Raw genomic sequence first — 27,978 nt, 5'->3', positions numbered from 1 at the left:
GGCAGAGAGATATCCTCTCTTGAATCTGAACACGGGACACTTGAGGTCAGTTCACAGCACGACACTTGTTACAGAAGCAAGGCTTTGTTCGATGGGAAAATTGAATATAATGAATTTGATCACATGAATATGATATTCCTTGAGTATTTGATATTTGTGTTTATGATTTATGCATCAAAAACTGATTTAGTAGCTTATTTTAGCATGCATTTGAGTTTATCACCACTGTTAAGGAAAGTTTCATGGAAAGTTAAGATCCATACGAGTAGTGTTGGCAGTAACTTTCTGCAAAAAATAAAGTTGTATTAATGGATGTCTCTTATTTATTTAATTGATTCATAGTCCTACAGTTAGGCATTGTAAAACCTTTAAACTCAGTACTCGAGACGTTTTTCTTGCAATGCCTCTACCTTCTTTTCATCTCCCTCCTGCAGTAGCTGCATGTTGCTGCGTCGCTGGCTGTCGGTTCTTCTCATGGTGGCACTCCGATGCTCAGGCAGGTCAGGAGGAGGGGACACACTCCTGCCATGCGGGTCAACCCAGGTATAAACATGGTTGGTGACGTAGCCGCCTGGAATTCGCCCAACTGAGCGCACTGAGAGACAAAGCTTTTTACTGCCCTTCAGCACCTGAGAGGAGAGGAGAGGAGAGGAGAGGAGAGTGAATTCAGGTCTTTTTATAACAACAACAAATAATAGTTTTTAGAAAATACAGAACAAGTTAAAAGAGCAAAGTGTTCTTTCAAATGCTCTTCCGTCAGTTTAATTAGATTTGATAAGGCCATGACATACTCCCACACACACTCATGCACGAACATGGATACAATGTGAAGTTTCTGCAGTGAAATATAACATAAAAATAGACTTGACACTTAAATGACACTTGGCAACAAATTAAAGATTACAGCAGATTGCTTTGCAGTGCTTCTCCAACATCCAAAAAAACAAAAACAAACCCCAAATGACCAAACAGCCATGCACGCCCACAACATTCCTAACACATTTCTGCTGAAAATGACTGTTGGCTGTGCCTCATTGCCTTCTGATAGCTTGCTGTACGTGCAATCCCTCTGCAGATCAATGTATTCCCCGTGTGCCCGGTGGTCTGGAGAAATCAAACTGAATAGGGCTGAAGCTCTTAATGATCAAACTATCCTTGTGCACCACCAACGTCGACAGGACATTTCAAAAAACAATCGTCAACGGTGCCGATTTTAAAACCGATACGGCAACAGGGTCCAGGTTTGGGAAGCTCATCTACTGGCCTGATACAGAGGTAGAATCTGTCACATTAAACCGAGGTTAGCCTGAGCAGAAATCACATTTGGAGGTCTAGAGATATCCCGAGCCAACCCTCACAGGATGAGGGGGGCATATTTTAATAGATTGGTGATGGTGAGAGTGCTGGCTATGCTGATAATAGTGCTGATCTGTCGTATGAATTTTAAACGTTCTTTTTATGGATTTAATAAATACTGCAGTGCCAAAAAAAACTAATGATGTGGTGAAAAGACTTCATAACGTTGCTCTAAAAACCACACACAGTGTCCCTCCATTCCCTTCTTTAAATAAAGCTAAACCTCTCATCTTCCTTCATCTGTCTTCACCCTGCAATTCTTGCAAGGAACTACTAACTGCTTCTGCTGAGGACCATATTAACATATGCTCCAAGCAACAACTGAAATTATTACTTGTCAGAGAGCTGAGGCTTGCAGAGAGGAGGCCCAACCCACCGAGCAGCAACGATCCGGCTCAATCAATTCCACAATCTTGATTTGTGCTCAGAGATAATAACTTCAATTCTGAGGTGACAAAGCCCTGTCAGCACTGTAGATCCAAATGCACCAGAATGACTGTCATCATTCTCTGCCTCTTCCACTCCCCCCCCCCTCTTTCTGGGTAACGTCAATGCAGAACTGTAGATGAACCCGCACAACAGATATGTTCTGCAACACATGAGCAGCTGCCCTGCCACAACAGAGAAGAAAAGGCTAAAATCAATGTGCAGAGCTATACTTGTAAACAAAAAGCAGACAAAAACAAAGCAGAATGAAGTCCAAAATTGAGAAATGTCTGTCTGCTTGATTTTGTTGATGTGTCAAAAATGTTGACTGTGTTGATGACAAAGACTATCCTCTTGATTTGAACATTGCATCACAAGCGCATGACATGTGTCACATCCGTCTGAGCCAGCAGACATCAACAGGAGGCCCCGGGAGTCGAAATGCAATTAGGATGCTGCAGTTTGCAGCAGGTTCTTTAATTATAAGTTGCAAAAGAGGAAACCAATAATATATAAATAAAATGTCACAAGTTCAGAGGAGAACTCAAAATTGAGTAGTATTAAATAGTGGTGTAACATGAAATATGTAGGACATACTGTTCACTATTATTATGGAACTGGGACACAGCTATAATTATGTTGAGATAAGCTGCTTTTGGAAGAGAATTCAATTCCATGTTGATGGAATCACTGCCTTTAAATTCAAAATGATCTAAATGCACCACAGCATGCTCAATCTGAAACAGATATTCATCTGAAATTACTGGGTATGGCTTTTTATGTGGCAATTGTTTGGTCCAATTACACTGGTGTCTCTGTTAGACACGTTGGCAACCGGCGTGCACAGAGCATCACTATGATTTATTGTTCCAAACAGGCTCTATCATGGTGTGTACTGGTTTCAGAAGCTTAACTGCATTTAGAGGAAATGACGGAAGAAGGCAAAGTGAGCAGTGTTTAGATGAAATGAGAAGCCGGAGTGCAGGGAGTTAGGGTAACATGACGCACAAGGAGACCTGGAAAGATGGAGGGTAATGGAGGCAGCGGAATGAGGGCAGTGGTTTCACCGGCTGCCCCGCTCTGTGAATAAGAAACAGCAGTAATGAACGAAGCAGCTGTGGTACAGTGGTCCTAATGCCTCATCTCTGGAGGAAAGTGCTGATTGTGACACCGACACTGATGAAGCGCACAACTGCTCGGCAAACAGCACAAACAGTGCTTAGAAAGTAATGGAATACAGAGCAGAGCATAATGGGAAATGGCAACGGCAGGTAAACTGCTTTCAGATGATGGCGTGGAAAAAAACAACGCGCTCTCATGAGAGTCCAGGAAATCCATTTCATGCGTAAAAGCTGCCTGCACAAGGCCCGGCTGTACAGACCATCCAATTCCATCACTTAGAAATGCATGGTCATATACTGCAGTGGCTTTTAAAGGGACCTGATGTCAACAAAATTACACAGTAAGAAATTACTTATGAGCCCTGGGGAATTAAACCATAAAGCCTGGTTATATAAAAAGTATGTATTAAATGGCCCCAATGGTATTGCAAACTCTTTTCAGTTGGACTTGCTAAAGATCATAAAGTACTGTAAACGGAAAAAAATTGGATGTTGTCATATGGTCTTATGCATATGTGCGGTCCTCTGCATAGTTGTGCACTGCACAACTATTTGAATATCAAAGTGTGTGATAAGTCGAGATGCTAAAAAATAATCCATGGCAGTTATGCAAAGTCTCGAAAGGAGGTTGTGGTTTGCAAAAAAATAGCAGCTCTAGCTTTACCTAGGTCCATCTGCGTCATACCACAACCTGGGTTGCCAGAGCAAGCAGTGATTGTTGCTGCGTTTATTTAAATTGTTCTATGCTGCTTACAGAAAGTCAATCATTCTGCCACTATGAATTTCTGCAGGTTTGATCCTGTTGCTGATGACAGTCCTAACAGAGCTTGAGGGCGATACAGTGCACAATTTGTATGGCTTGTCATTACCCAGGAGGATGTTATTGTTTCTGTGTTCCAGTTGGAAACATAAGTAACATTATTTCAAATGCCTTTGCTTTTTGCTCACAGAACCGGCCGGCACACGAGTAAGATGGATAGATGGGTACTTTATTTATCCTGTGTTAAATTTGGTAGGGTCCAGTTGCAGCATTACACTGAAACTGGAAGGATTACAGTCAGCAACAAGGGTAAAAAATAAGTATAGTTTAGTGAGGAAGCATGTTTAAAAAGTACATACATATATATTTATATACATAAGTTGTGAAATAAGCCCTTAGGTGAAATGGAAAAGCTCCAAATGAAATTGGACTCCCACTGCTCACAAAATGCCTTCCAAGAAAACAAAGCCTCTGCTTCCATGAGGGTTGAGATAAGGTCTTAGTTTCGGACAGGTGGATTTATGAGAGAAAAAGAAAACGGTCCACCAGTGTTCTGTTAAAAGCATTCCTTGTCTTGTGCTGGCAGATGATTTGGCTACAGAGTTAAAACCACTCACCGCTAATCGTTGCTGCTAATTTCACTCACTTGATTAGATGTCATGAACACACATAGCGGCGGACTCAAGCGAATCAAAGTGTGCAATCTCAGCACAGAGTCGCACAAACAGAAACAACAAGCAGAGATCAGATGTATGAAAGTGATACAGACAGTACAAGAACAATAAGCCAAAGCAGCAGACAGGTAAATTGCCTTTCACCGTTTATTTACTGCTGTCAGAAGAGATCTGTCAGCCACAGGAGGTCTGTTTCACACAAGCGTGCACACGCATTTGCACTGCAGTGAAGTTATTTAGAAGAAAAGCCACTGTAATGAATCCACCTCCATGAACAAATTGTTACCCATATTCTAGATTTAAAAATATGCCCACATGGGATTTTTTTTATGACACAAAATGTGCTGGTGGACACGTTGGAAACACTTATATAAAAACTTAACTTTTAAGTTAATTAAGTAAAGTAAAAAATTACATAATATATAATATTTCAATTATAGACTCATACTCAGTGGATCAATTAAGCATGTACCCTAAGGAATTTCACAATTATAAAGTATGATCTTAATACGGTCAAAACTTAAAGTTAACTTAGAGACACATTTTAAAACTGAAAATGTGACCCAATTACTGATTTTATTTATTCCTGCGTCAACAAACACAACCACATAAAGACACACAGTGATAGCCCCTGCAGCATCTGTCATGGCTAAACTCTTCAGAGTTGTTGTATGACGCATCTTCTCTAATTCTCTCTTTGCACCTACAGACTCAAACACTGAAGAAGTGAAAGTATTCACTATGAATTCTAGCTTGAAGGCATGCTTTTGTCGCGCAGCACGACAAAAGACAACAGAAGAGGCGACCTGCAGCTCAGTAAGAGAAAGATTCAGTTTGATGTACTGCAAATGTCCTCTAATGCACAAGAGAAACAAAGTAGGAGATGACTAAGTAAGTTCTGATCCCTTGGTGAAATGAAAGAAGTTCGACGGGCTCGACAAATGAATGAACTCAAGGAAAAGATGGCAGTCGTGGTCGCCATCTAATTTTTCAATACCGCAACTTTGCTGAGATACTGGGACTTGAAAACCAAACTCAAAATATCAAGGAAACGTACAGATATAGGTGATGGCACTTACACTCTATTTGTATTTTTGGTGAAACCCAAACACACAAGACTGAACCGTGTTCTTCAAAACTTACACTTGCTACTTTAAGTGCATCCCCACTAATGTATGTGTGGATGTATGTATGGGAACACTATGCATTATGAGTACCCAGCTGTACAAAACACTGACTGTGACAAGCTCACACTTCTCACCCTCAATGATCGCCGTATTGACGGGGATCGAACACCAACCAATTTTGTGACAATGACGACAGTTGAAGCTGCAGCCTCAGCGCGTGGAGCGATAAAAACTGCACCATACAAAAACGCTGTTGGACAGAAACCATCAGTAAGTTTATTAGGTAATTTAGGAGTCTGCAAAGCTTTGGTACTGCAAAATACAGCAGGTAGCATAAGCTCAAAATAAGCCGGTCAAATGTTGCTGAAATGAGTTCTGGTGAGTGCACACTTTGCCATGTTCAGTTAAAAACTACACTCCACCGTCCCTGTAATGAGACACGCCACTAAACATAATCTTACCCATACAAAAACAAGAGTACTAAACAAAAAGACAATGTCTTTGCTGTCACTGCTAAATTGTGCGTTCACAGTGTCTTTGTTCAATCACAACATCTAGAACAAGCAAGCTCAAACAAAACTTGAATGTTTTTGCTTGATGGCTTGTTGGGAGTGCAGCTGGGAGGGAAACGGATCTGTCAGCTGTGTAAATGGATCGTAGCCATAGAAGCTGTGCTGCGCTGGCACAATTTTCAAAATCCGATCCATCCATCGGCTGCGTGAGTTTGTGCCTTTGGGAGGAAATGCGAAGTGTGTGACCAGGCAGCAAGCGTGCCTGTGAGCCTGATGATGTACTGTTTGCCTGACACTGAGCCAGAGCAAAGAAAAAACACAGGAGTCACATGCACTCATTTCTGCATCAGTGTGTCACTCCGACAGGAACGCCCATGATGAGCCAGTTTCACAGCCCACAGTACAGTCAGGATCCATTACAACCATTATATTACATAGCTTTTATCATACTGGGCTCCAGTGAACTGGATCTTTAATGAAACCATGATCTTTGTACTTTTATTATTATTTTATTTCAGTAAATTCAAGATGTTAAGTTCCAACTGGGGTTGCACCGAGAGTCTTCCCGTATCAGAACATATCTAGTGGCTGTCAATGAAAGAACGATGGGTTTCTTGCCATTTTATTTTAGTAATTTAAAATCTTAGACAAAACGTAGACATGCACTCTGCCAGTTCTTCTGCAACACAGGTTGAACGGTTTGCTACAACCGTCATGAGGAACTCCTAGGACTGCTTTATGAGTTCACTTTCAGTCAGACTCAAGTGTCACTTTTTTTTGAAAGCTGTGAGTTTCTGCTCCTTGCACTGTTCAGTTTCGTTCACGTAACAGTCTGTTTCCTAAAACTTTAAATCAGATCACAGTGAATGAGCTGACTTAAACACCAGGTATGCAAATCACCAAATCCCCTTTTACAATAAATCCTTTAATGTCTTAGTTTATCTTGTTATGACTTACATATTAGTTTGTCTTTGAAAATCCTGCTTTTCCCTGTGTGTGAGCCTACACATGCTCTAGTGGACATAGAGAGTCATTTTATGCCCCAAATGAAGAAAACACTTAGAAGGATTAAGGAGTAATAGACAAGGCCGCAAACACAGAGACTTAATGGAGCCAAGTCATCAATCACGGGCATTAGCCAGTGGAACACATCCACAACGGTCTGCCCAAGTCATTTCCTCTAATCCTCCCATTCACCAAACCATCGAGTACTCTCGCTTTCTGTCTTTAATTTGAATAAATGGCCTCAGCAGCCACCTGCTCAAGCACACGTGTATGCATGTATCTAGTCTGCCAGTAAATGTGGAGGAAAGTGATAAACAGATGAATACAAACATATCTACCTTGTTGCGCATCTGTCCATTTCATTCAGTATTCTCTCATTACATCAAACTGAAGTACGTCACTCTGTAATTGCTGTTTATCATTTTAAGATGGCTGTATATACGACAGGGTGAATGAATGAAACAGGAATAGCTGCTATAACCACGAAAGGAGACCAGAAAGGTGGCTTTTTTTCTTAAAGTTCAAAACATACAAAACAGAGGAAGGAGTTCTCTCTCTCTCCCTCCACGGGTGTGTGCAGCCTCAGCAGGTTTGGTTCGATCAAGACAAATTGTGGCCCGATATCTCTGTATACTCTGCGTCAACGCTTCCATCTTTGTGTGCTGACACTGATGGTGTACGGAAGGATTTCCTGCCACACTTTTGATCTTGTATATTTTATAATAGTAAAATATGACGAAAGTACTGAGCAGTTCAGCTCAAGCCCAGAACACAGCATTCAGTTTTGTAACTTATATGTCAATGCTAATAAAAAACCCACTTTCTTGAACACTGAGTAAAGCACAAGTTTGTTCTTTGGTGCAGACTTAGAGAAGCAATGTACAAATGTGAATGCACCCTAAATAGCCTTTGTAAAGGTTTCTTGAGTAACATTTCTTCACAGCTTCAGGCTTGCGGAGGAGAATATGCGGTTATGGGTCTATAAAGACATAATTCGTTTTCCAAATACACTTGACTTTTTCTGGATGTTATGAGTTACTCTTGGTCTAAGACACACTCAATATTCATTGGTTGTTACTAAAGTTCACAAAAGCACATGAGGAACATGCAACTTTAAACAAATCACAAAGAGTTCAGGACCCACTTAGCTGTAAAACAGACAGCTAATAAGTCCTAATGATGCAGTGATGAACTTATGCGCTTGAAGATGTTCCTACAGACAAAAAAAAGTGTCAAGGCTGCTAAATTGGCTCCGGGTCAATCTGCCCCCACTCGTGGCTTCACACCACCTCATTAATCAAACTCTCGCCTCCTATAGCTCCTCTCCTCGCTCCCATCTCTCCTGTATTGAACGCCATATCTTTCAGTGGCTGTTATTTACGATGCCTCCTCTAGGACACAGATGCCCGACATCTTTCAATGATATTTACTCACAGAGAGAGAGAATGAGAAAAGAGAGAGGATAGATAATGAGAACAACTCAGTCCAAGTTTACTTTAGTCACCATCCCTTTGCTGTTATTTGCATATGTGTAGAGCCTCTGTAACCCTCTACCATACTAGTACCACAGAATAGTGCCCTGAGTTTGTATACTTTATTCTCTGTGATGATTTTGTTGTATAAATGAATCTTGAAAACCATCACTAAAATTATTACTTTAATACATTATATTCAAATGTATTTTCTTTTTTTTCTTTTCTTACGCCTATGAGTGCACCTTTAAATCTTGGTTTAACTTAAAGCGCTAGCTGGGCTGTTGTTGTTTGTGGCTTGCTACTCCTGTTAGCATGTCCTGCTAACTACATCACGTTGTTTGTCGTCTCTTGAGCTCACGGTCACACTAAACAACGTATTTCAGCTCTACAGTCCAAACTACATGAAGGTATTCAACAGAATAACTTACGAAACTTCCATCCTCCGCTTTTCTCTCTGTACTCTATGCATGGGACCAGAGGCCTGCCACAAACCGTGCTCACCTAGCACAATCAACCACGCTCTACTTCCCCTCCGCCAATTAGAGCACAGGAACACTGACGTGCACTCCTCAGGGTAAAAATATTATGAGGATGACCTGGCGACACTGTTCTAAGATGAGCCTCCCACCCACGGCTACGCTACCCACTATCTCTCAGGTCTCTTCTCAGGTCTGCCGCCCCCCTACGACTCTTCGTGAGGGCTTCACCACAGGCCTAGCCCACTGACACACCGAGCCGACAGTGCAGGAGATTGTTGAGGTCAAAACCACGGCTGTGGCTTTCCTCAGCATGTCCCAGGCTTCAACAGCAGGTGATCAATGTGTGCAGCGCAGGTGGGTCACAGACACCTCTGGCTGGGCCTGTCAACAGGAGGACAGCAGGAACTCTTCGGCCCTGATTTCCCCCACATAGTCGATAGGCTTGAGGCGGCATCAGAGCAGCTGAGCAGTTCCCCAATTTTTACGTAAAGGCCAATCTTTCTTCCACTATTGTCACTGCACACAATAGCCCTCCCCAGAGGGAGACTCAAGTCGGCTTGTCGTGACACTGCATCACAGGAGTGTAAAGGTGAGTCTACCCTTTCCTTTCACTCTGTCCCCTTGGCTCCTGAGGGGAGCTTGTGCACTCCTCTTTGCAGATGGCCTATTCTCAATCTTGGGGGTTGAACAAACGTATGTTGCTCAATGGCTCTTTCACATGTTGACAGTGAAGAGCTTTTGGAATACATTCAGTCAAACACGTCCCCATCTCGCCGCAGCACAGGAAGTATCTGCGCTTTGCACTGAGAGAGGGAGGCTTTCAATACTGCCATCTTTCTGTTACGTACTCTCTGGCTGAGCAGACATTCTCCAAATGTGTGGAGACAGCTCTGAGGCCATAGGCCATAGGCTACACTGAGCACATAGTGTACAGCTAAGAACAGTTCCATTCATATGTGCAGCCAGATTTGACATCACATTATTAACAGAATGAACTGGCACTGAACTTTGAGAAGCAGCAGCAGACACAACAGTAAAATGAACATTATTTTTAAGAGTCCCAGGGTAGCCTGTTTTTTATGTGTTTGTGTTTGGTTTGATATCTGAGTGGTAGTCAGTCCTTGAATCAAGTTATGTTATGTTAATGGGCCTTCTCTTGAGCTTTTTGTGTGCCTGCGGGTTGCTGCGTTTTCACCTATCACACTGAATCAGTTAAAGAGCTAACAGTCGCATTGATGTACCCCCAACATTTAGACGAGAGCGCCGCCTGAAGCCATCGGAAAAGTGTCTGAGATATCAAGTGGGACTGTTTTGAGTAATTATCACTTCTTGGGCTAGGCGCCTTATTAAAGGATATGCCAATACAATACAATGAGTTACAGCAGTGACAACGGTAAATTTAGAAGGTGGTAAAAAAAAGTGAGACTGTCCAACACTGAGTGAAAATACAATTCAGTTCAATTCAGTTTTAGTGTCAATAAGAATACAAATTGTCTCAAAACGCTTTATCAAAATCCAGTCTGAAACCCAGACTTTAACCCCCAGAGCAAGCATGTAAATAAGGGGAAATGCATTCATTACTTTATGAGGGGCATGGTGTCAGGCTACATTCCTCTTTATCTATAAATTATAATGTATGATTTTAGATTTTGTCTCAAAATCTGACCTTAGCAGTAAACAAACACACAGAGGATAACACGCAAAGGTATAAATCTTTATATCATTGCATTTTTCTGTTCTCCATGTGGGTTAAAGTAGGCCATGGCTATGAAAAAAAATAAAATAAATGTTTTTGATATGATTACCGTTATCTTTGGGCTATTTATAAAGCCCTCAAAATTGCCCAAAATTATAGTCACTCACTTTTTAGCTACTACTCCCTTAACCTTTTATATGGCACTCATTGAAATACATCGGAAATTCAAAATTTCAACCCTAGAGTGTTATTGTAGGGCATAAGAAGACTTCATCTTCTTCACTTTTATGTAGAAGATCAAGGTCAGTGAAATTCACCTTGCCCTTAAGTTGTAAACAAATGTCAACATAGAGTTAGACCATTAGAACAGAAGTGCTAAATTCAGGCACTTGTCAGCGTACACATTATCACATTAGACAACAGTAGGACATTTCTTCGTGGTACATAATAAAGCAGTCACTCTCAGTGTTCATGCAGAGGTGGACCTTGCAGACCACATTTGACCTGAGAATGCTGACTCAATCTCTGCTTACTGGCTGGGTGAAAACCACCTCACTGAGAGGCACCGGGACACAATTTAAAATATGTGTGGAAGTCACCAAATATGGTTCCTTGGTTAACTTGATAAAGTGGGGAAAATAAGTATTTGATACACCGCAGATTTTGCAAGTTTCCCCCCTTATAAAGAATGGAGAGGTCTGTAATTTTCATCATAGGTACACTTCAACTGTGAGAGACAGAATCTAAAACAAAAATCCAGAAAATCACATTGTATGATTTTTAAATAATTAATTTGCATTATATTGCATGAAATAAGTATTTGATACACTAGAAAAACAGAACTTAATATTTAGTACAGATCCAATTACAGAGATCAAACGTTTCCTATAGTTCTTGACCAGGTTTGCGCACACTGCAGCAGGGATTTTGGCCCACTCCTCCATACAGATCTCCTCCAGATCTTTCAGGTTTTGAGGCTGTAGCTGGGCAACACAGAGTTTCATCTCCCTCCAAAGATTTTCTATTGGGTTTAAGTCTAGAGACTGACTAGACCACTCCAGGACCTTTAAATGCTTCATTCAGAGTCACTCCTTAGTTGCCATGGCTATGTGTTTTGGGTCATTGTCATGCTGGAAGACCCAGCCACGACCCATCTTCAATGCTCTTACTGAGAGATACATGGCCCCATCCATCCTCTCCTCAAAACGGTGCACTCGTCCTGGTCCCTTTGCAGAAAACTACCCCCAAAGCATTATGTTTCTACCCCCATGCTTCACAGTTGGGATGGTGTTCTTGGGATTGTACTCATCCTTCTTTTTCCTCCAAACATGGCGAGTGGAGTTTATACCAAAAAGTTAACTTTTGGTCTCATCTGACCACATGACCTTCTCCCATGCCTCCTCTGGATCATCCAGATGGCCATTGGCAAACTTCAGACGGGCCTGGACATGTGCTGGCTTGAGCAGGAGGACCTTGCATGTGCTGCAGGATTTTAATCCATGATGGCGTAGTGTTACTAATGGTAACCATTGAGACTGTGGTCCCAGCTCTCTTCAGGTCATAGACCAGGTCCTCCTGTGTAGTTCTGGGCTGATCCCTTACCTTTCTCATGATCACTGACACTCCACGAGGTGAGATCTTGCATGGAGCCCCAGTCCGAGGGAGACTGACAGTCATCTTGAGTCCCTTCCATTTTCTAATAATTGCACCAACAGTTGTTGTCTTCTCACCAAGCTGCTTGCCTATTGTCCTGTAGCCTATTCCAGCCTTGTGCAAGTCTACAATTTTGTCTCTGGTGTCCTTAAACAGCTCTTTGGTCTTGGCCATGGTGGAGCGGTTGGAGTGTGATCGATTGTGTGTGTGGACAGGTGTCTTTTATACAGATAACGAGTTCAAACTGGTGCAATTAATACAGGTAACGAGTGGAGGATAGGAGGGCTTCTTAAAGACAAACTAACAGGTCTGTGAGAGCCAGAATCCTTGCTGGTTGTTAGGGGATCAAATACTTATTTCATGCAATAAAATACAAATTATTTAAAAATCATACAATGTGATTTTCTGGATTTTTATTTTAGATTCTGTCTCTCACAGTTGAAGTGTACCTATGATGAAAATTACAGACCTCTCCATTCTTTATAAGGGGGGAAACTTGCAAAATCGGCGGTGTATCAAATACTTATTTTCCCCACTGTACATAAGCATTTGTGTGAACCAATTTAAAAATATCATTTTGATGTGGTCTTTCATACTTTCAAGTACACTTTATTGGCAGTTTCTGTAGATGTAGCTTTTTTTTAACCATGAACTACCACAACACGATAGCACATGCTGTGTCACCTCCGTGCCACTATATCTAAACTTTGTATTTTGCATTTTGCCAATAGGTGGCACCGCAGCATTTAAATTTACCTGATGGAATTTAAATGGACCTAACTCTGTGGTTATGAGCTTAATTTGACGGTTTATCTGTGCTAAATTCAAATATTCCCAGGCACGATTACAAAACCAGTGGTTGCCATGGAAATCAGTTGGCATGATTGTAATTATCTGTGTTTAAATGCATACATTTTTGACAATGTATATTTTCATAATACTTGATTTGGTTTACAGAGAACCTAAACATACTCAAAGCTGATGGATTTTAAGCATTCAGCTGCTGTTACCAGTGTTTCAACACACAACAGCTGAAAGCATTGCTGAATGACATATTCTATCATTGCCTTCATAAGGGGTCAAACAAGTGACATCTCCGTCAGTGGGTGGTGTTCTTAACCAGCAGGCCACATTGCTGCCCACAATTGTACCAACAATATGTCTCTCCACAGGTTTTATTCATCTGCTCTCATTTCCCTTAAAAGACACTTCTGCAGACGAGAGGCATGAATTATGGAAAACAGCAGCCAGGAAGCAGATATCCAGGGCTCATTACACACAACTAAAACTTTGAGTGTATGCTAGTGTGAGTGAGTAGTTACGCCTATGTGTATTTGTGTAGGTTTACCTTTGTATTCAGTGACTTTGTTTGTGTGTGGGAAGATCAAAACACTGTGGAGGAAGTAAAGTTTCAATTGCGGTACCTGGACACAAACTTTATTCATGCCTGATGAGCAACCGCATTATTAACAATAGAAGGTACTGACAATATGCATCACAATATGCAAAACGTCTTTTGAATTTCTGTCTGCAGGGCATTTTTCCTCACTGAAATTATGTTGTATTATTCTTAGAATATAAATCAAGTACTCACCGGCATCCTACCAGTACCACCATTATAACATTAGCCCTGTTGATGAGCTGTCTGCCTTGCTCATAGAGGAAAAGGCAAATTCAATTTTAAATCTTCTCTAGGGAAAGGTTCAAACATTTTGTGTAGCCACACAACAAAACGGATGTAGGTGGTTGACCAAGACGTCAACAGTTTGCCTGAATTTGACCACAGTTGATGCCACAAAGTAGTTGTGTCAAAGATGAGCAAGACCTCAGATTCAATTATCTCAAGTTCTCCGTCTCCAACAGGATTTATTTACCTCAATTAAGAACACTTATTTTCTAACTAACTGCATACATGTAGTTGATTAAATTGACCACCTGTACTAATGCTGCCTTGCATGGTTTAGCTCGATAATACTGAAGTGAAGCAGTGCATCAATTTAAAGCACTAATCTTAAAGATTTTAGTTTAAATAAATGTCTGTTAAGTAACACAATGGTAACTGAGCCAACAGCCCACTTATGAAAGTAATGTAATATTTATATACTGTATTTGTATCATTATTTACTGGGTCTCTGTGGCTGCAGTCCTGGAAAAAAATGTTGTATTGAGTTACTAATAGAGTAATCTATTAAAACAGATTTCTTGATATGAATGTATAATGCTTAATCATCATCAGATTATAGCCGATAGGTTCAGAAATTGCTGATAATGGAAAGCCACTTGTGTATTATCACTCTAAATGAATTAACTGCTAAAACCCCAGTTAGCTTTTATTATGAACTATTCACTTGAAAGCAATGTTTACTGCTATTATTCTACTGTCAAAAAAAAAAAAAATAATTTAAAGAACAGAAATATTGGAAGGAGTAATGGAACAGTGATCTGTTAGATGAAGAGCTGGACACCCCAAACTAAGGAGGTAACCAGCTCCTTTCACTGTGCTCTGCTGTTCACAGACTCATGCCGTGTGTAGATAAAACCAGATCCTGGTTGCTCACAGAAAGATGGATTTAATCATATTAAAACAACAATAGTTTGCTGCTTCCATAATTCTGTGAGCTGAAGTATTAAACTGCATTTGCTGTCACCACCACTGCAGGTGTAGCCTAATTGGCCAGATTGAAAACTTTGAGATTGACACACTAACTAACCCGAGGTAATAAAATGAAGTAATGTGGAAAAAGTATTCTCAGTATGGCAGTCAAACCTTTCTGGTTTATACCCATGAACATAAATCTACTCTGGAAAGTACAAATCCACCGCTCTTTTTTAAAGCAGAAAATAATCCAAAGAGAAAAGTACATTTGAGTTTTTTTTTTTTTTTCAGCCCAGGTTTCATCCTCTCTGCACTTATAACAGCTATATAGTGACTTAACTTGTCACCTGAAGCACATTCAGAGACATATCTGAAAATGTCAGCACTTAAGGTTGCTAAATGGCATGCTCCTTGTTCTTCAACACAACTGGTAACAGTACATTGTTGCTGGCTTCCAGGGTACAGTCAGCAATGTTGCGTTTATATTGCGTCTCTGTGCCTTTGTCACCTCAGCTGTCAGTCACACACACACACAGGTGGCCCTCTCCAGTACTACAAACATCAGCTTTAACGTTAAACAGTTTACACGATTTTTGAGGCCACAAATGTATCGCTCTTGCAACTTCCACTGGCCATACAGCATATTTCCTATAATAAATGTAATTTCAAATTTTGCAAATAGCGACCAGTACCATCAGCAGCCTTTTTCCCACAGAGCAGAGAGGAAATAAGCAGCCGCAGGCTCCTTATCAACATGCCTGTCAAATAGCAAGCAAAGCCCACGGGAGGTCCCTGGGGTCTGACATCACTGGGTGGAATGACACACGCACATGCAAGCACACACTTCAGGTACACAAGCACACATAAACATAAAAGCTCTGCTTCACAGTATTCTTTTATGCAAGCAGACACACAGCTCCTACACACATGCATGCTATATGCAGCCTTTGTCCTCAGTCACCTTTGATGTGCACAGCTGTGTTGCCATGTGTGGTAAAAAGAAAAATCACAGCAAATAATTACTAAAACACAATAATGCAAGCCAGTGAACGATGAAATAACCAAAGAGTCCTGCATATGGAGCGTATTATTTGCACCGTTAAAAAGGATGCTTGGTTGAAAGTGCGTGTGTTTTTACACAAACTTTAAATTTCAGTACTTTTAAGAGCACTTGGCCCCATGTGTGATTATGACAACACTTGCTTGCTTGCTTGACCACAATGCTTATAATGTTGTTGTCATGATATCAATGGAGCCAATGTTTTAAATGCAGCATTTTTGTCATGTTCAGTAAATACTAGGGATGCACTGATATCAATATAAAGTAATGTGTTCTGATGCTGTCATACTTATATTTTATTGGACATCTCTGATGCAACTGCATTTGATAACACTTTACAGGAGCAGAGCACGACTATGCTCATAGAGCCTGGGGTTACAATACATAACTAATGTGGTGGCAGCAGGTGGCAGGAAAACACCTCCAAGCAAATAAACCAAAAACAAGAAGAGAAAGGTCAGCAGTCTGGCTAACAGAGGTGTTTTGGCCCTGAGAAGTGCTGCAGATGTACGTGTGTGTGTGTGTGTTTGCTTTGCAGAGTGATTTGAATGCAACACAGATAGTCATTCAGACTATTTCAGAGTACCTTAAATATACATTTTCTCTCTGGATGTAAAGTCAGTTTCTTTCAAAAATCAATAATCACTTCATCAGAATTTAAGACACATTTGGAAAGTCATTATTAGAATTCATTCATTTTCTACCACTTGATCTCTGGAGGATCACAGGGGGCTGGTGCCTATCCCAGCTGTCTGGAGCCTATCCCAGCTATCTGGAGCCTATCCCAGCTGTCATTGGGCGAGAGGCGGGGTACACCCTGGACAGGTAGCCGGTCTATCGCAGGGCTAACACAGAGAGACGGACAACCATTCACACTCACATTCACACCTACGGCCAATTTAGAATCACCAATGAACCTAAAGAGCATGTCTTTGGACACTGGGAGGAAGCTGGAGTACCCGGAGAGAACCCACGCAGACACAGGGAGAACATGCAAACTCCACACAGAAAGGCCCAGTCGACCAGTGGATTTGAACCCAGAACCTTCTTGCTGTGAGGCATCAGTGCTGCACACCAGACCACTGTGCTGCCATTGTTAGAACTATAAAGTTATTATTGAAGACTCTGTATTGGCAACTACACAAATGTAAGTACTTGTACATGGTTTAATAAAAGGTACTGGTGGATGGCTACAGAATACAGCTGAGGCTGTATTTGAAAAACATAAAATGAAAATAAAACTTTAGATAGCACTACTCAAAAGTTAGAGGCTCAACCAAGTTATTGCAACTCACCTTGAGGGCAGCATGAAAATCTGCCCCAAATGTCATGGCAAAATAAGACATTTCATTCCAAACCACACATGTCAACTTTGTGGTGGAGCTAGAGGAAAGGTTAGGGCAGCAGATTCATCCTCTTGGAATCCTGAATGAAAATATAGTTCATACTGGACCAAAGACAGAATGGAGCAGCCAGGCTAAGAATACCATTATGTTGTGTTTGTTTTTTTTAGGGGTGAAAGTTTAACGCGTTAATTACGATGACTTAATTACAAAAAATTAACGCTTTAAAAAAAATTAACACAAAAATCACAGTTTGCATTCCAAACAATGCGGAACTTTTGCCAGTGCACGATTTCCTGGTACACCGATTACACTGACGCACACATCAGAGCTCGATTCCTCCAAAATGGAAGTTGCAGTGGGCACAGAAAGCGCCGGAGCTGTTAATGCTAGCAGTCCCGGTCCGAGTACAGACTAGACGTGTCGGCGACCCAAACATTTTTTTTATTTTTACCATTTAAAGTCAGTACTGTTCTGAAAAAGTACTTACAGTGGCACTTTAACTTTAGGTCTGTTCAGTTTTGGCCAGGGATATTTTCTTTCTTTTTCTACTGTTTTGAATTGAAATGCCATTAAATGCATTTTCCCAGACTTTAAAAAAGCGCGAGTTTGCAATATTTATGTCTGAATACGGTACCCATGTATGTGTCTATTATGTCATTCAGTCGTCCACTAAAATCCATTTAAATTTAAAAATTTAATTTGCTTTTTGCGGCAAATATTGTTGCGATTAAAATGTGATTAATCGAGATTAATTAATCACAAAGCCTCTATATTAAACCAACAGATTCACAGATATCAGCAGCATGTTTGCCATTTCTCCCCATTTTGAATTTGGCTACTTAAAGCCAAATTGTGTGAAGTGGACCTTGGTTACAGAAGCAGCAGAAGAAAGGAGAACACATGGGATACATTCTGCAGTAGCTGTGTGAAGCTACGAATACTGTAACCCACGGAGCTCTGTAGCTTCAGCGCTTTTTGATTTACTATTCTACTTCCTGGTGTCTTTGATTTACGTTCCTACAGCAGAAGCGCAGAGAGACAAAAAGGATGGAAAGGGATGAAAATCGGCACAAGTAAGAAATATAACATTTTTTTCTGATTTCTTTTGTTACAGAGAAAATGACAAGGCCGCTGCATTATCCTGTGTTAACACTGCATCATTACTAAACGTGAGCACGGAGGATCGCTGTACAGCAGCAGAGCGTTCTTGCATGTATGAGCCGCTGAAGCTCTCCAGTGATAGCAGTCAGTTAGGAAAAACACGACATTGGTTTAATGTGTGGCGTGGTGGTTAACACTGATGCCTCACAGCAAGAAGGTTCTGGGTTCGAATCCATGGGCCGACTGGAGTCTTTCTGTGTGGAGTTTGCATGTTCTCCCTGTGTCTGCGTGGGTTCTCTCCGGGTACTCCAGCTTCCTCTCACTGTCCACAGACATGCTTGTTAGGTTCACTGGTGATTCTAAATTGGATGTAGGTGTGAATGTGAATGGTTGTCTGTCTCTCTGTGTTAGCCCTGTGATAGACTGGAGACCTGTCTAGGGTGTACCCCGCTTCTCGCCTGATCACAGCTGAAATAGGCTCCAGCCCCCTGCAACCCTCCAGAGGACAAGCAGCTACAGAAAACGAATGAACGAATGAATAAAATCAGTGTGTGGCAGACACTTCCCCAAAACACAACATTCTGAAATGCTAATCAGCCATGCTATAAAATGAATCGATATAGAGTGACTGACAGGAAAGTGACAGCCTTTACTAGACCCAGATACAGCACCAGCTGTTTTGTTTCTCGTTGCTCCCCCCGTGGTTCCTGACAGCCACAGTAAAGACATGCAGAGAGTCCTGAAGTAGTTCCAGTGGAATAACAGTGGGGCTCTCAGCGCAAGATAAATACAAGCAGGTACAGCCAAACATAGCATTTAGGTATTAAGCAAGTCTGATCACCACCTGACAAAAATGCCATCTGAGCCTCTACTTTCTGCTGAGCAATCTCAACGGGGAAGCCTTTCTAAAACACAAAGGGCTTTGACAAGGGAAATCTGCAACGTCAAACCAAAAAGCTGAGAATGAGAGTGAAAGTGCCTGTTCAAAGAGATCCTTTTTAAAAAAAAAAAAAACATCTTTATGAGCTCCCTGCTCCCGCCCCACGTGCCCACCTGGTAAGTTAAAAGCCATTTAGTGAATTTATTTAATGTGAGTTTATGAACATACTGACGCTTTTTACGAGGCCAGTAGAAAGCTGGGCGAGCAGTCAGAATACTGCAGTCAGCACCTATAAATAAGCACAGCTCAGGTCCAAGTAAGAGTGGAAGCCACCCAGCTACATGGAAGACATTTAAGGTCGCAAGCAATTAAAATATACAGCTGAGAGGGACAGGTGGTCATGAATAATGCTGCACAAACTACTGTTTTTCTTAGCACTTTAAACAGGTTTCCCACCTGTGTTTAGTTGCAGGCCTAAATGAAGTCTGCAGTTTCAGTGTAAAATAAACTGCATTTAACTCCATAACACGACTTTCATCTTGTTAAAGTTCCTTTCTTTTTGTTTTCTGAAAAAAAAAATTGTTAACCAATGTGTTAATGAATCTCACTGTCACTGAGTAAACAAGACTTAAAATTCAAACATTAAATTTTGTGGTTTAGGTACATTAAGAGGACTGAATGGGCTTGTCTGTTTGTGCCAATAAAGGCATTCATCATTGCATTTGTACAGTTTTTTTGCTGGTGTGGAATGTGTGCTATGTTTCAGACAACTCAGAAGTGGAGAATTTCCACCTTCCTACTTAAATGCCACTCAGCATAAGAGTTCCTACTTGTGAACTTAGGCAAATCCATCTACCTTGACTTCATGGAGAACCAGACACTACCAGTGGCACCCATGCAAGCGTGCACTGTAAACGGTAAACCATCAACTAAAGGGCAATGTAAATTATACAGTATTTGCCTATTATAATGTCATTTTCCCTCTGTTTGTTTATGTATGCAAGGAGATTGTACTGCTGGCAGTTCAAATGTCTAATGTTACAGCCCTGGACCATATGCTTAACCTGTGTAGGCATTTGCTTCTAGTATGGAGATCTTCCTGTGGAGTATCTCATCTATAATTGGGGCTGTGTCTCTGATACTGCTTCCTCTGTTTCCTGGCTGAGTTAATTCTATCTGGAGCACCGCTCCGTTTGCTTTTCTAGTTAGTAAACTTGCTGTGCTACTGTTGCCCTATTTACAGGTAGTGTTGACATCTTTTGTGGAGGCTGTGATTTAAAGAGAGCAGCTCGCCACTATGCCTTTCTGTGTGGGCTGTACTTCTGTGAGAAATGTATTCTGGCACTTCTGTACTCTACTTATTAGTGGAGTAAATTGGAAGCAGATAATACATTTTACTTTATCTGATACTATTATGCTGCCTGGAACTAGGCCAGGATTAGTTTAATCCCCACACACAAACACGAGTTGAATTTGTTCTGTTAGATATACCATGGGCAGTCTCCCAGTGTATTTCAGTTTGACTTGGAAGATTAGATTTTCTGGTTCTTGTTGTTTTTAGTTGAAGTTAACTAGGATTAAACTGTAAGAGAACCTTTGGTTTTGATTGTTTATTTGATTTGGCAGCACCAAGTAGCCCAGTTTTATTTGAAGATTTGTCTTTTTATGTTAAATAGCTACATTTAATTTTTCATTTCAATTATTGATCTTGCTCAAACTGATACCATCTGCTTTCATGTTGCTTCCCTCTACCCCTGGCAGAGATACAACACTAATTAATAGACGTATTGGAGTTGTTCTATTCATAGCAGCAACACAAAAACCCCAGCTTGTCACTGTCAGCCATGGCATATGTGTGTTATGAATGCAGCCATAAGCTGCACTAACACTTCTCTTTCTTTTTGATGATATTTTATTACCATTCTTTGGGCTTGTAGCCATGGAGACCACATCCACATTCTTAATATATTAATACTCATACTGATAAAATGGTGTTTAATGCTCTGTTTGAGTAACTGGACAAATCACTCATGTTTTGTGTGATGAATTGAAAATCTGATAAACAACCATTGTAATATTGTCCTCCACAACAACACAGGCATTTTCTGATGAGGGTCTAGTTAGAAAAGCCTTGTGGTTCAAGTTAAAAGTGCTGCTTTCAAGACCTTACTGTTACAATTATTACTACTAAGTGAAAAAATGAAACCCTGAGTGCCAGTTACCAAGTGGCATGTTTGTTGAGCCATCCATCCACCACAGCCTTATCTCTATGGAGGATATATTTTGTGGTTCTGTAACAATGTTGAATGATGCTGTTTTTTTTTTCTTGTAATAACATTTTTCATGCAGGAGTTCCATTGCTTTGGTGTTCAAGAATTAGTTGGAATGATTTAGATGATCAACAACAAGATATTGAGAAAATTACCTGGGAAATTTCTCTCAGTCTGTGCCGCAAATATCTTTAGAGAAAGCTGCTCAATCTATTTTACAGTGCTTGAGATTTTTCTTTGTGTTCTTCAAACTCATTTGTCACTGTGAAGTAATTAGCTTCTCTGCCCTCCCATTAGAAGACGTTTAAGCCTTCAGTGATTTCAAATACTCATCTGAACTGCTCCATCTAGACTGTAAGTCTTCTATCTTTCATCCAATCAGGCAATACAGAGAGAGTGATGCTCCCTGTCACCAGCTTCTTAAATCTGAGATGTTACATTATTATCTCTGTCTCATGTCCTGCCTCTTTCCTATCCTGATTTATATCAGCTCAAGTCAAACTCAGCAGAACATAACCATCATAAACATCTAGCGTCCTTATCATACACTTCCAATATATCATTTTGTTTGTACTCATTTTTGTAATGTGGAAAAAATATTCCATCCATTAGGGATGCTCTACAGTTTGACCCTTTTCACTGCATATATTTTGATATTTTCACCACAGTGGGAAAAGCACAGGGGTCACTAGGAACATTACTCAGTGGCAACAAAATTGACACAGTAAGCCATGACAGCATGTTAGCAAGATACCCGACCTACACTATACCAGGACTGAACTGAACCAGCTAAAACGCTATTATAACACCTGTAGGTTGTCTGTTTGAAATGTTGTCAGGAATGAGGAGCTAAGTTAATAACACAAGAGGAGGAGTAATGTTAGTTCTGTCTAAATCTAGCAGTATCAATCATAAAAGTCAAGAGCACAAACATGGGGTTTTGAAAAGTGGCGGTAACGTAAATTTTTAGTAGTGAACAACACAAATAGCTTCACATGCTACGTGAGTTGACCTAGATCCCAAACTGATCAAGTATCTGTGGGATGATCCACAGAGGCCCCTCCCCTCAACCCACAGGACCCAAAGGTCCCCACTAACAACATCCTGTTGCCAGACACCACAGGACACCCTCAGAAGGCCCATGTCCATTCTCTGATGAGTCATAACTGTTTCGGAGGCACAAGGGAGACCTACACAACATAAATGTCATAATGTTATGCCTGATCGGTGTATATTCCACAGAAACTGAAAGAATGAGTAATAGCTGGGAGGCTAGGAAGCTAGACACTCTCATGCAGAGTAGATGGTCCACATTTTATTTATTCCAGATGATCATGTCCTTGGAAAATATTTTTGCATTTCAATATTCAAAAGAAAATAAGATGAAATCTTTCTGTCTGTGCGTCCTTTGAAAGGTCCAACCAGTGCCAAACGTGTGGGACACATGAGAAAAACCAGAGCCACAGGCACTCACTGACAATCTGACACCAGAAAACAGCCAACTGTCAGCTTGGTGGATCACGGCCCTTAGAAGTCACAGGTGATACTACTGGCAGACTGTTTACTGCATGTCATTGCCCCACTCATTCTCTCTCCCCACATCTCATGTCGTGTCTTCAGCATCACAACCCAAAGAAGGCGAAGAATATGCCCAAATAAACGTCTTCTATAACCTTTTCAGAAAACTGTGACATCTGCAACAGATATACATGACAAAGAGCTAAAATGGAGAATTAGTGTAGATTAGAAAGACCATTAGGAACGGGGTTATACATTAGTGACGCGTGCAAGCTAATTTTGGCAGATACCTGAACTATGCAGCTAATCATACCAGACAGTTTCTACTCAGTGCATATGTATTGTAATCAAGCCGTCTGTGCTTTGCTCCTATACTGCACTGCACTCCAGAGAACAGGCTGCTGCCTCTACTGCTGTTCATTTAACATTTCATTAGCACTCCAGCATCCACCTGTAGGCTTTCATATGGGCTCACTCTTGGAGGGTTGTTATTCTCAAAGCACAGTCTCTGCTTTGCTGAGCTTGTTGTGCTCTGTGAGAGGGCGACAAGGTCAAAGCCTAGATGCCAAATATCAACAGTATACATATTCTGCATTCGCATAACAAGCTGCTGGCTGCCTGCAATGCCCTTGACACAGTATTTATACTTGTTTACAAAGATTACACTGTACTATGACAATACCCTGAAAGCTATTTATTCTGTGTATTATATAGTTAATGTTATGTGTCATCGGGAGGGAGTTAGAGCACAGTGTTTTTTGTTTCAATTTAATTATCTTTGCAATGAAACTCAAAACTACTTATGAAATGTGCAAGTTCAAAGAAATTAATTCTAGCCTTATATGTCTAATAAACTGACAGTTTAACTTATACTTGCTTTTAAACATCGGTGCAAATAAATATCTTGTTAAAGTGCAAAGCAACCACAAACTCCAGGATTAAATTTAATCAGGATGCGTAATGTATTAAGCCCCACGACAAAGAATGTCATGGCTTCATAAAAGAATCTGTCAAATTCCCCCTCTGACAGTGTTTGACGTGTACCTTTGTCACACTCCACAACGCTGTCCAATGAATTCAAAGACTTCTGAGACAGGCTGCACTGCAGTAACCTCCAGAGGACAGCCGCATCCCGTCAAACAACCCTTCCAGCATCCTGCAGTGCTGCTCTGTCTTACGAGCGGCTATCTCGCCGATATACACAGCTGTTTTTCATGCTTTCAGTGCTCAGCTATGCAGAAAATTAACTCCAGCGGCTACAACACATCCACGCAAGCCAATCTAAACACAGTCTCTGCCTCTCTTTTCCTCCTTCTTTCTCTCCAGCAAGATGATGTCTCCAGTACGCCCTCAACCATCTACACCTTCTAATCAGCAGACGCCAGTCACCTCTCTACCATATCATTTTCAGGCATGTATTACTGTAGCTCTTTGCTTGCCTTCTATACCAAGTTTCTCACACTAACAATGTTCTGTCAATATTCACATGGTCGGCTCCCTACACATCGTTGATTTGTATTATCAGTCAATGAGGCACTAATTGGTATAACATCAAAGTCTCTACAAAGAGTTTAATGGCGACACACAGGCAGACTCTGTGGCCATCACTCATCTTTACATACTTAAAAATACATGTTCCCACAAATGTGTAGTACGCTAGTATTTAATCTTTCATTTGCTGCATTACTGTTTGCAAAAAGCCAGACATAAAGTTGAACAAAAGCCTCTTGACAAGTAGATTATTATATGATTTCCGTTTCGGTTGCTGCAGATAATAGTGTTCATTACATCGACACGAACCACAGATATTGATGGCGGTCTCTGGGCTTAAACGGCTTATCATATGAATGATTTCTTTTATTTCCTGTCACCTCTGGAATGGACTGTAGTTAAGCGATGAATAATGTTCCATTTCTACTACTGAAAGATAGCAGTAAAATAAAATATAATAATTAGAGATAGGGAACCGGATCAAATCAGATTCAACAGGAACACTTCAGCTGCTAAACATCATCTCTCAAACAGTTTGCATCTGCAGCAACAGCGACACCAAGCTGGTCTTCACTGAGAGACTGGGAAAACACACACACACTTGTTTGTACAGCTATCTTAGTGATGACATCCATTGACATAATGCATTCCCTTACCCTAACCATCTCAACTTAAGGCTCTTTTAGAGTACTGCGGGACATAGACGCCATATCCTACACCGGTGCGAGCCATTTATAGTTGTGAGCTCGTCAGTCTGGCTCGCACTGTAACAACGACAACCAAATGCTAGTCGGTGCGGGTTAATTTTTGTTTCTACTTCCTGTTTCACTTTCAGCAATGGCGACTTTCGCTGAAGATGAGTCTTACAAATGTCTGTACCTCCGAACTTCCTCAGGTAACCTTTGCTCAGTGTGTTCCATCCCAAACAATCAATTCAAAAATTGCATTAATGGAGAAGCAGCCTGTACTTGGACTAGCAGGGACACGAGACGCTAAAGCAGAAATACACTACTACCAAGCGGACCAATCACATCTCTTACGGGAAGGAGCACGTCAGCCACGGCGCTAGGGTCTGCGCACTGTCTGTGTATGCTCTGCGCTGTCGTTGTAGCTTCTGAACCACCTATAAGTGGCTATCCCTAACCCTACCCCTTACCCTAACCCTCGACCTAACCATAACCATAACCATAACCTAATTGTAACCTTTACCCTAATACCAAGTCTTAACCCTCAAACAGCCTTATAAAGAAGTGAGGACCCGCCGAAATATCTTCACTTTGCACAAATGTCCTCACTCCAGTGATGTTAAACTCAAACTGGTCCTCAGAAAGATAGCTGTACAAATGCGCACACACACAGACATACACACACAGACACAGACACACACACAGGGTATTTCATTCCGCTGTCAGCTGTCTCTGTCGCTGTGAGCTCCTTTCCTCCTCCTCCACGTACACACTCACGGCAGAGGCAGGTCTAAAAAGACGTAGGAGGACAGAGGATGTAGAAACAGATGGGTTCTGGCACCAGCTGAAAACCCAGAGCCTGACAGTAATGGGCCCAAAGAGTGACGGAAGGGGACGGGCCCCATCTGGGCCTGATACCGCTCACCAGCCAGCAGCAAAACACGGATTTAGGCAGTAAAATGTCCTGTTGCCTAAACACGGCCGGGCTGCCCAAACTGTGCCATCGTGGCCTCAAGTGTGATTTCACATGTGTGCATTCAGAAATGTTCTGTTTATGCTTCCACCTTTAATGCAGGTACACAGACACGCAATCGCACAGTTTTGTGTTTTACAAATCTCAGCCCGTTTTATGTATTTTGGGTATTTTCTGTTTTTCCAGCCTTCCATGGTGCCAGTGTTGCACAAACTTTCTGTTAGTATAAACTAAATGTCTCCTGTATGCCCACAACAGTTCTAGACTTCCTTGTTATGGTTTATGTTAACATAAACATAATAATGACGTAAGCTTTCAGTATTAGTTAATGGGCTTTAAAACCAGTGGTCATTTCAAATGGCATCAAATGAGATGTTAATGAGAGATGGAGAAATCGATAGAGAGATGTGAGTTTTCAAGAAGATCAAAATATTGTTTGTTGTAGGCTCTCTCTGTGCTCATTAAAGGAACCCTGTGGTGTCATCATGTCAACTCATGAATTATTGTGATTGGTAGGACTGCCAGTCAAACAAAGCAGGCACCCGCTTAAGACTTGCGCAGGTTCCAAAGACAAAGACATACAAACATGTAAAAAATATACTTGGTACATTCTAACATACTATAACGTGCCAACAAACTGCAATTGATTCATCAGATGAAAGGATGCAGTGCAGTGAGGAAACTTAATTAACCAACACATAATTAAAAGGACTGTTGAAGCACATTATTGCTCAGATTGCTTTGCCAACAGCTATTTTCCAATGTGCGTGACTGAGACAAATACAGACAGAGAGAGAGAGGAAGAAGCAGGAGGAAAAAACTGGATAATAAACCAAACTAACTTTGCTGTGATTAAACAGGATGATGTGAACACTGCATTGTCCAAATTATTATTGTTTGACCATAATACGTCTGATAGTGGTTCATATGTAGGACACTTCAGAATAAATAATTCAGTTCCTTCTAAATCTGTGTATCACTGATGAAGCAGATCAGACGAGGTCAGTGATGAGAGAGTGGTCAAAAATTGATGTCTTCCGCTATGTCTGGTGATTTCATCATGTAAAAATGTCGTAAGTGTGACAAAACTGAAGAACATACATTAAGTCTTTTTTCAAGTATTATATCAGTAAAACCTTACTACACTGTTCAACATGATAAAAAGTGAAATTAAAAAAAAGAGTATCAATCGTTTAAAAACTGGATTGAGGCCAATTGCTACTTAGCAGCTTACTCTACTCTAATTTAATTACAGATCCTTACACACTAATACTGCAAACCATTCAACAGTGGCCGAGCTCTCTGCAGGGCTTTTTAACTGTACACATTTTACCTGGTTCAAATGCAAATAATAAAATGATGATGTGTGTATTCCATTTAGCGTTATCAAATGAAGGTCCTGACACTGCACAGAGTCTGCTGCCTCGCTGTCACAGCTTACTGAGACATGCAGGTCATCCCTGTAACCATAAGCTTTGTGTTAACACTAAGTAAAACCACACAGGTAAATAACATGTCGTGTGAAATTCTTAGAGACATGGCACAAGCCAGGTAATTTGGCAATAAAATAATTAAAATTAGAACAATTTAGATATTTAGTTAAATGACACGTACATAGGATTTGGACACATATTCTCCCAAATACTTGATAACCCCATGCCTTGTGGACTACACCAACATGTTATTTATAATTAAATAATACAAATAACAACTGTTATGTCGCTTAATGAGCAGATTATTAATATAATGTTTAGCAGACAGAGATGTCCTGCT

General features: G+C 40.9%; 1 protein-coding gene across 1 annotated transcript in view; it reads right to left on the bottom strand.

Moving 5' to 3' along the window:
* The window catches only part of whrna (whirlin a), a 138,183-nt gene that overhangs the window by 73,442 nt on the left and 36,763 nt on the right, over positions 1–27,978 (bottom strand). The window contains exon 2 of the mRNA XM_084572807.1: positions 411–629. Within this exon, the coding sequence (XP_084428933.1) occupies positions 411–629 (219 nt within the window). The remainder of the gene's footprint in view (positions 1–410; positions 630–27,978) is intronic.

Source organism: Chelon labrosus, assembly GCF_963514085.1.
Source record: "Chelon labrosus genome assembly, chromosome: 22".
Classification (NCBI taxonomy): domain Eukaryota; kingdom Metazoa; phylum Chordata; class Actinopteri; order Mugiliformes; family Mugilidae; genus Chelon; species Chelon labrosus.
Note: the sequence above shows the minus strand (reverse complement) of the source record. Positions and strands in the feature narration are given on the sequence as shown.